The 10,409-nt window shown below is 42.2% G+C and overlaps 1 protein-coding gene across 1 annotated transcript; it reads left to right on the top strand.

The window, feature by feature from the left end:
• Positions 1-1,196: 1,196 nt before the first annotated feature.
• SMIM30 (small integral membrane protein 30) lies at positions 1,197-4,644 on the top strand. Its single transcript, XM_058863656.1, has 2 exons — positions 1,197-1,402; positions 2,174-4,644. Exon 2 carries the CDS (start codon positions 2,245-2,247, stop codon positions 2,428-2,430), a length of 186 nt encoding a protein of 61 aa, XP_058719639.1. The 5' UTR covers positions 1,197-1,402; positions 2,174-2,244; the 3' UTR covers positions 2,431-4,644.
• Positions 4,645-10,409: the final 5,765 nt, after the last annotated feature.

Here is a 10,409-nt window from a genome sequence, read left to right as displayed (position 1 = left end):
AAGATGTTTCTATCCCTGGAAATTTATCGTCTTATGACAATTGATAGCTGATGGATCCTGACTGATGGGGAAAAGAAGAACATTAATAAAAAGATTAACCTCAGATGTGTGAAGTTCCTACAGCTATGAAGAATGGCTGCTCAAAAGCAATTACAGCGAAATTTTATAAGGGAGAGGCAAAGCTGTATGTATGTTGAATCTTGAATGATCTTGATCTCCACTTCTCTTTAAAGAAGCTCATCAGAATTGCTTTGGTAAAGAGACATATTTATAAAAGTTGCTTTTTTACAGAAGTCGTGGGGAACATTGTGAGGACATGGGTTCTCAGTCATGAGTTAATGCTTGTCATAATGAATTACAAATTCTAGACTGATTTTGACATTAAATTAGGATACTTTCTTTAGGTTATTTCTCTGAGCACTCCTGAGACATACTGTGAACTTATAATATTTGCTTACTGGTCTTTTATCTAAACTTGGGCACACACCTTTGCCACTAAAAAATAAAGACTGGGCTCTGCTTAGGAATTACCTAGTGCAACAAAACGGCCTAATATGCAATTTCTACAAGCAGCCTTACCCAAAACATAAATAAGATAAAAGCTGGGACAAGCTAAGATCTTGGGGAGTGCTCTCTCTTAATTACCTGTTAACATTTCCCTCAGATTTTTGCTTAGCAAGGCTGCCGCTGCTCTCTACCATATAAAAACTGCTTTAACTGCTTTCCTCACAGTAGGAATTGGTTATGATGGCACATATTAGTGCTGTTATCACGAGGGCCTAAATCTGAAATGACGCGAACTCATGGTGACTTCTTCTACTCGTTTCTTTGTAGAAGAAAAGATCAGACGACCAGCCCAAATCGGCGTGTTTCTACACTTCCACTTCCATGGAGCCGCAGTGAGGGCGCGTGGTCCCGCTTCTCTCTGCTGACATTCTCACGAGCCGAGGTTCATGGGACCACGGGCACTCCGCGGCTCCGGCTGGGAGCCGCCCTGGGGAGCAGCCGGCACCGGCGGCCAGGGCTCCCGGGAGGCGCCCGGCCCCGCTGCGTCCCTCCAGGCCCAGGCCGGCCTGGCGACCACCGCTCGCGGGGCCACCGGCGGGGCCTGGGGCCGCCCGGGCAGCTGGCGACGCCTCTTCCCCCGAGCCGCCCCCGGGAGTCCCGGTGGGCGCGGCGGGGCGAAGCGGGCGGGCGCCGCAGCGGGAGCGCAGCCCAGCGGAGCGGAGGAGGCCCGGCCGGGTCACGCCCGCCCCCGGCCGCGCCACCGCCCCTTCCTGTCATGGCCGCGGCCGGGCAGTGGCAGCTCGGCGGGGCGGCGCGGGCCGGTGCCTTCGGCTGCTGAGCGCCCCGCAGGCGGCGCGGAGCGGGGACGGCCCCAGCCCGGAGCCGGCGGCAGGAGGTGACTGAGGGGCACCGTGCGGGCAGGGCCTGCCGGGGGCTGCCCCAAGAAGCGGCCGGCCCGCAGCCCCGCGGCGGCGGGACGGGGCGGCGCGGGCGCCCCGGGACTGGTGGGGTCCGGCAGCGGCCCCGCCGGGGTGCGAGCGGAGCAGCCGCTTATACGGGTGTCCCGGAGCGGGTTTTCGTCGTGTGCACCCCGGGAACGAGCCATCCCCGCGGCAAGAACTATTGCGGAGAGGGCGGTCCGGGCTGGTGCCGGCGTGCACCTTTCCGAGTTGCGGGAACCACGACAGACATTTGTCCCCCAGTGAGGGTGTGCACGGTGGCACTGCCCGGGAGGTTATATTCACACCCTGCCCAGTGTACTGTAGTCTGTTCATACTCACGGATCCCGAGGATTCCCGGTGTTACGAAGTGTGGGTGGGTGATGTGCAGCAGCCATCAGGCCCTAAACACCTGGTGAAACAGGCCCGCGTAGCAAAGCACCAGGTAAGCAGGCTCTGGTAGCTGCAGACAGGAGAGCCTGTTCTGACTTCACCTCACGGTAAGTCTTCATAAGATTAGTTTCCACAGAGTTACACAACAAGATAGCAAATCCACTGTGGCTGTCTCACAGTAATAAGTCATTTGCTTTTGTAATTGAAAAGATAAAACCTAAATTTCATGAGCCCCACACAAAGACCTGTAATGCATCAATGAGTTGGCTTTTGTAAGACAAATCCAGGGGGAAAGGAAGGAAGATCCTGTAATGTTCCTTTTGTTTTCCTTGTAGATATCTGCGAAGTACCTACTGTCCACCACTTTCTTCATTTAACTTCCCCCTGGGGTCGGCTGGTCTTCAGCATGCCTTCGGCCAAGAACACCTCAAAACTTTTCCTGGTCCTCGTGTCACTGCTGCTGGTGCTGCCAGTAGCTGAAGCCCTGGACGCAGGAGATACCATTGCCTTCCTCCTAGGCCTCGCTGTCAGTGTTGTTGGATTCTGCGCTTGCCTTGGCTTGTATGCAAGGAGAAGGAATGGGCAGCAGTGACCTCAAGAAAATGCTCAGATGAAGTGAATTTCCAAACATGGCTTGGTGTTGGGTGTAAGACTGAGCTTTGGTTCTGGATAACTTTCAAAAAAATATGTAGTAGATACTTCTGCAAACCCCTCTTACTGTTCAGTACAACAAAGACTCTGCCCAGTAAAAGTGATTTGAATGATCTGTCCTCATTACAAAAATTATAATTTTATATTGTTCGTGATTAAATATTGCCTTAGGTAAATATTGCCAGGTAAAAACTTTTTGAATGGAGAAGTAAAACTATAGAGTGGCTCACAGTGAAAGTTTATAAATTGAGCATGTGAGGGAGGCCATCAACAAGTTCCATAATTTTGGTTTCAATGTTTAATCAGGAGGAAGCAGCTATTAATCTTCCAGTCAAGATGACAAGACTTTTGAAATTAGTCTTAACTAGATAGCTAGTGAGCAGACTGCTCTAAGTTGTGTGCTTATGCTCACATTCCCTATAATGACAGTTTACACCTAACAGCTCCCTGCTGCTGTCACATGGATGAGACTAAAGAGAACTAAGGAAACATGAAAGGTTTTTGGTTTTTTTTTTTCTTTTAGAATATTTTTAGAGTATTTTTATTTTAGAATATGCCACTCTGTAGCCCGTGTTCTTATTACAAAGTAGATACACCTAAGAATGAGATCACCATTTGTATTTAACATCTATTTCAAGTAAAGTACATGTAAGGCTATGTAAATCAGATTAGGGGTATGGACTCTGTCTCTTGTTTATTTTTTGTACTTATCCTTTTTTCTGGGCATACCAGGTTTATTTGATATTTGTACTTTTTTCTCCAAAACCTAAGTCTTAACTATTTTGTGTGAGAAATTCTGTGTATTTCTGCATTAGGAGGTTATTAGAACTATAATAATATCATTGTGCACATGTTTCTTTTACAATGTTGGAAGAACTTGTTAAAATCCTGGGCTTAGTCAATTAGTCTTTTGTCCTCGAGCATATTCCTTGTAACAAACCTATGTTAATAACTAATAGGCTTCTCTAACTGATGCATATGACTTCCACAGAAGGTTTGGACCAAAACCAAAGTAAAAAATCCTGGTGCAAAATGGGAGATGTAAATAGTCTTATTCTGTTCATGCTCAGACAGATTGTGTGGTCTATGGTTGAAAGACAGTAGTGTGTCTAGGACCTGTTTCTTTAAGTACCAAAGGTGAAATGGCTCAGCCAAGAGTGTCTGCCACAAGCCTCTCTGACTTGTTAGGGTGTTCTAGGTTGAACCAAGGAGCACAATCTGTAACAGCAGCAGAATAAGGAGCATAGGAAGATGAGCTCTCCACTGTTCACAGAATTTCCTTCTGATCTTGTGCTGTGGACACTGCCACTCTTTGCTAGAAATCTTGGCTTTTATCTTTTGGAGTTATGTATTTTGATACTATTCTTCCACTTCCTCTGTCTCTCTGTTCAGCAGAGCACAAAGCAATGACTATGGGCAGGTCTTACATAAATAATTGGGTGGGAAGGTCATGTTCTCCAAATCCTGATTTCTGCATGCCATTTTTGCTAGAAAGGGACCCAATGCACAATTACTATGTACAAATGAAATTTACAGCCCTAAGAGGAGCTTCAGACAGAAGTATCACCTTTGAAAGCTGCCTAGCAGCATATGATCCTGCACATGATACTTCAACTGGGTGTGTGCAAGCACAGATCAAAGTTTGATCTTTGATGTTCCAGCCTACCTTAACAAAAAAAAAAAAGCAAAAAACAAACAAAACAAAAACACCCAATAAACCCCCCTCATAAAATTGCCACTCAATTCACTTTATACTTCCCAAAGTTAAAAAAATTTGCCATTTTTTCAGTAAAATATTAAGTATTGCTCTTTCAATAGAATACATTTTAACACAAGCAGATTTTCACAGACTCCTTTACCTACACTTTGAAAAAGATCCCTGGCAATAGTTTCACAGAATTGGGCAACAGTTTCACTGCAGGAGAACAAAATTTTCACAAAGTTAATTATCTTCAGTCAGCAGGGCTATGAGAAATTGTGTTATTTGCCCAAAGCTGTATGTACTTCATTGAAAGGTGTTTGCACAGCATAATGGCTTTGTTTCCTGGGTTCTGATGAACCTTTATTGTTAAAGAATTGTATTTATCAATTACTTGAGTGTAAAATCAGATACCCCTGTTTTTCCTCTTAATAAACTTTGACGTATGATTTGTCATCAGCTTGATGAAGTAATTCTTATGAAAAGGAAAATTGAGATGACAGAAATGACTGAAACCGTTGAAATTCCTTCTGTTGGCTATTATTTTCTTACCTACTTTTGCTTAGGTTAAATAATTTTATGAACTAATGTATCATATGGTATGATTTCAGTTAACATTAGTGCAGTGATTGTACTTCTCTTAGTCCCAATACCTGTTTATCCCATTTCAGTAACTTACCTTAGAGCACTTCAGGGAGTTGGTCCCCTTACTTTGGCACAGTCAGCTTGTAGTTGCAAAGATTCCTGTTTGCCTGGTACAAGGAAAATTCAAAGTATTTCTTTTTCCTTTTGACTGAATTTTCAACATCTCTTATGTTGTTGCCCTTATACCAGAAAAGCTATTTATGTCAGTTTTCTAGCTGGAGACACAAGACCATTATCTATTGCTTTTTTGTTGTGGGTTGTTTGTTGCTTTGTTTGTTTGTTTGGGGGGGGATTTAATGAAATATTATGTTCTATTGCTTCAGTTATTTGAATTATACTCTCTTTTTTTTTAACTTTAAAAGTTATCCCTGCATTTTGTGAAAAGAGGGTTCTAGGCCTTTCAGGATTTCAGCTATTGCACAAATCTATTCACTTTGTAGTCTAAGGTAATACTTTTAGTAGCTGTTTTCAGAGCAGAAAGTAGAAACAGCCACCTCTTGACAAACACAACCTACCCTCTGATAAAAAAACCTGCAGGACAAGAAAGAGTAGCTTTTGACTGCTGTGATTTCCATATGCTTTAACAACAGTGTAGCTAAAAAGCAGCCATCATATAACATTTAACAGTCTATGCACAGTCTCTTTGTGAATGGACAGAAGGCCTTCACTTCTCCTGACATACTTTCAAGCGCTGCATAGCAGCTAGGCCTTACCATTCTGCTGTGTACAGCTGTAGCTGGGGCTTCACACAGTTCCTAATGCACTTGCTTCTCGGGGTGTATGAATGCTGGTAAACCTCTTTCTCCTACTTAGATAAATCCTGCTGCTGCTGGTGATGCTGCTTTAATACTATTGTGAGACCTGACAATTCTATGACATCTTGCATTTGAGGACCTTTACATGTTTACAGGTATTAATGCTCACATCCCAGTTGTATCCTTGGGGCAAAGTGGAAGGAGAATCACTGGCTTACGATGGAGTCATAGGAAGCAGTTGGTATCTCCAGGATACTCATGGAGTTTCCTGGAGTGTGTTGTGCCACTATGCCTTTCCATGGGAGCTGTCCCTGGACTAGTCCAGACTCTTGTGTACTGACTAGACACAGTTAAACATAGTCTGAAGCCCTCTTTGCACAATGCTCTTTACATAATTTGTGAGAAGGGGAGTTCAGTTTATAACAAGATAAACATGGCTAAATGAACTGTAATAGGTCTGTTAACATGGTAAATACACTAATTATTATGCTACAGAAGCAACCTTTCCATTCATTTCTACATCTGATGAAAGGTTTGCAGATCTTAACTGGTGTCATGATGAGATTGTTAGGAGTGGTGGAAAGGAGAGCTTGAGTCTGGTTGTCTTCCCAGTTTACACTTGAACAAATAGTACATGATCTGAAGTCATCAGGAAGTATGTTCACCAGATGAAAGAAGTGAGACTACTAATTCAGAACCAAATGCAGCAAAACATATTGGGCAATATTTGATGTGACTATTGATGCACAGCACCCAAGCTACTTGATTTCTGCTGAAATCAATCTTCAGAACTTTCAAGTGACAAGTTTTTAATACATTAGACACCAACTACATTGCTCAGTATTCAGTTCTTGAAGAATGTAATCAGTTTCTGAATTACAAAGATTTTCATTTCACATGAATATACAGTAACACTAAATATTACCTTTGGAAAACAAGTTTTCCAGCAAGCTATCTGGAATTTACATACCAGTTATGATATGGTAAATAACATAAAAATACATCTTTCTTTGAATTAAAATTAAAAGAACAATAAAAAATATATAGGCATTGAAAACATTTCCAGACCTTGTACTATCTCCTCAGCTCAGTTTCTCTGTAATGGAATTTGAAAATGTGTGGGAAGCTCTGTCACATTAAGGTACAGGCATACTAGAGAGTCAGCAGAGCCTTTTGTTTCTGGATCATCCATCTGATGAGGTCAAAACAGAGATTTTCATGAGAAAAATAAAACAAAATGTCCCTTTAGTGTGCTGAGCAGAGGCCCATATAATCATAGAATCATAGACTGTTAAGGGCTGGAATGCCTCTTAAAGACCATCTAGTCCCAACCCTCTGTGCCATGGGCAGGGACACCTCCCACCAAACCAGGTTGTTCAAGGCCTTATCTAACCTGCCCTTGAACACTACCAGGGTTGGAACACCCACACCCACCCCAAGCAACCTGTTCCTGTGCCTCACCACCATTGCAGTTAAAAATTTCTTCCTAATATCTAACCTAAATTTCCTCTCTTTCAGTTTGTACCCATTACTCACTGTCCTGTCACTACAGTTTCTGATGAAGTGTCCATCTCTGGCCTCCCTGTAGGCCCCATTAGATACCAGAAGGTTCCTATGAGGTATCTATGCAACCCTCTCTTCTCCAGGCTGAAAAGCCCCAACAGCCTGTCTTTTAGGGGAAGTGTTCCAGTCATCAGCTTCATGGCCCTCCTCTGGACTTGGTCCAAGAATTCCATGCCCTTCTTCTGTTGGAAGCACCAGGACTGTACCCAGTAGTCCAGGTAGGGTCTCACAAGAGCAGAGTAGAACAGGAGAATCACCTCTTTCAACCTGCTGGCCATACTCCTTTTGATAACAGCCCAGGACACTGTTGGTTTTATGGGCTGCAAGTGCACACTGCTGGCTCATGTCGAGTATTTTAGCAACCATTACCCTCAAGTCTTTCTGCAGAGCTGCTCTCAATCACCTCACCACTCAGCCTGTAAGAGTGTCTGGGATTGCCCTAACCCAGGTATAGGACCTTGCACTTGGCCTTGTTGAACTTCATGAGATTCACATGGGACCACCACTTGAGCCTGTCACAGTCCTTCTGGAAGGCATCCCTTTCCTCTGGTGGATTATCTGCACGACACAGCTTGGTGTCATCAGCAAATTTGCTGAAGGTGCATACACAGCATAAGTGAAGGCCTGAAAGCAGAGTGCCCCCCATCAGACCTAGGAGCTGCAAACATTAGAGGCAGGGAAGAGAGAATTGTGTCCGCAAGCACACTGATGCAGAAAACTAGATGTTGTTGCTGGGTTGGGTTAAAGTTTGTGTTCTGCTTCAGTCTTTCTGTATTGGCTGTGTTCCTCCTCACTAGTCATTGTCTTGGAAATTTTAACTGGAACCAAAAGTACTGGCAGCTTTCTCAGCTGCCATTCATTCAAGGCACTAAAATTTTTACATACATCTTCATACTGCTACTCTCCACTTGGCAAGCATAAAAGCATGAAAATTACCTTCTTTTCCTGAACAGAGCTAAACACTGCAATGCCACAGTGTGGCATTTACAGTTGTGTAAAACTTTAGAAGAGCAGGGTCTGTCTTTTTCTTCTGTTTTTCCATTCTTCTGTTTGTGCAGCTGATTGCACACACTGTGATAGTGCTTATAATTAATAATATAACTCCATGTCATTCCCTACCCTCTCACAGAAAAGCGACCATCTTAAAACATGACCAGTTTTAATCTCAGCACAATTAAAGTGAAGAAAATGGTCACTTTATCAAAATCTGTCCACTTTCCATTTCATGAGTTACCTGTGAAATGAGAATGTCTTTAATTCTAGAATTTTTCAAGGGCATTTTCTGCCAATGTATTTCTGAACTGATATGGTTATGGAAATTACATGCTCAATATCTGTACCTATTTTTCAGTCTTCAACCTAACACAATTGTTCATAAGTCCCATGGTAGCAGTTTTAAATTTTATTCTTTATCTATTAAAATGACCTGAAATATCAGCAGAACCCATATTGACTCGTTTTTCCTCAACAGCACATATTTATTTCAGCATCTGTGTGAAAAGTAAGGAACAATTCAGCTCTTTAAAACTTTGATCTTTTTAGAAACGCCATTTGTGATCAAATTCCAAAAGTCTATCTGATATTTGCAGATAGTATATAATATATAAAGTGGTCTTTATCTACTGAAAAAAGAAAAAAGTGATTTTCCATAAAAAGAAATAATTAAAAAAAAATAGAATTAAGGATGCTGATTGTATGCATGGAGGAGTTGCCAATAAGAAACCACTATTCAGCACTAAATCACACAGCCATGTTTTTCATCCTACTGTATTTGCAGGAAAAAAAAAACATAAATCACAAAAATATATTTTATATTAAAAATAGGCAACATGTGCTTTTCAGAGACCAAGTGCATATGTGAACCTCAATGAAGTCAGCTCAAAAAAATTTATTGTCTTAAATTGAAATCAAGCTCTTCTAAACAGGCAACCATACTGCCTTCTGAATCCCATGTAACTTTGCCACAAACACCCCCCATGGCAGAGCTATGGCAGCAGGCTGTCCTGATGCACAGGATGCTGGCTAACCTCAAATCCTGCCTAGGAAGCGACAGGCAGCTGTGTCTCCCTGGGTGCCAAATGCATGCCCAGGCCACTGCTACCCTCCCACTCCATAGATTCATCTCCTCCTGTGAAAAAAATAGGTGATGAGCTATTTGTTTAAACATTCAGGAATAGCTGTGTAGCTGTTACATCTTTAACCTTCCATGCCAGCTTTCCCATTTCAAAATTTAGTATTTTTGGTACACTTATTTTTTATAATTAAATAATAATATTAGTATATAATATTAAACTACTATATTCATTAATATTAATTAATAATATTAATTATTACTAATACAACCCAGTATATAATCTTTTAAAATACAACATCCATGTGGGCTGGGGTGAATACATCTAGGGGAAGTAGAAAAGCAAAGGACACTGTCAGATGAAAGGATATTCTGAATTATCCATCCAAAAAAAGGGAAAACAGAAATCATCTTTGGGAAGAGTATGAGCCAAGAAATGTACAAGGTGACCTCCAGAGGTCCTTTCCAACCTAATTTACTGTATGATTCTATGAAATCCTAGCTGTAAATGGGATGCATAAACAGAAGCTCAATTCATTTGTATCTTCATTGCAAACAAGGATATATTTGTGGTGAACAAATCTAATCACAGTGTGAGCCTATAGGGAACCTGACTGCAAAAGCTGTGAGGCTGTTCAGTCATCATGTAAGACCACAGGGAAACCAGATGTACCAGGATTCTCCCACTGTGTCTAGTGAAACTCAATCCCTGAGGTATTAAAAGGTTATGGAAAAAAGGGAGCAAATGCAACACATGTACACTAATCCTCTTTTCGGAGTGGAATTTTTAGAGATGGGTTTATGGGGCTAGTACTGTACTCCAAATGGAATTCAACTGCTTCAGTGTAAAGCCCCAAATGTGAATTAACTCCTGCCCAAGTCAACACTGAAAATATTAAGATCTGACAGGCAGAATGAAAGGCCTTATTGCACACGGAGTTCCCATTGGCATCAGTGGGAGTTTAGGACAAGGTCAAATACAAAATACAGCTTTGGTTGCAAGAAGATACGTTGATAGGATGGAGGGGTCCCTGCATTGGACCAGTAGTGCACCTTGCACCAGATGGTGCTCATTGGGAACTGCAGCCATGTTAGTCTCCATCTACATCTCCTTCCTTAGAAAAATATTAGCTGAATTATTTATTATGATAACTGAATGCCAAATTTTCATCTGGTTTAAAAACAGC

This window comes from Poecile atricapillus, chromosome W (assembly GCF_030490865.1).
Source record: "Poecile atricapillus isolate bPoeAtr1 chromosome W, bPoeAtr1.hap1, whole genome shotgun sequence".
NCBI lineage: Eukaryota > Metazoa > Chordata > Aves > Passeriformes > Paridae > Poecile > Poecile atricapillus.
This window is presented reverse-complemented; position numbering and strand designations above follow the sequence as displayed.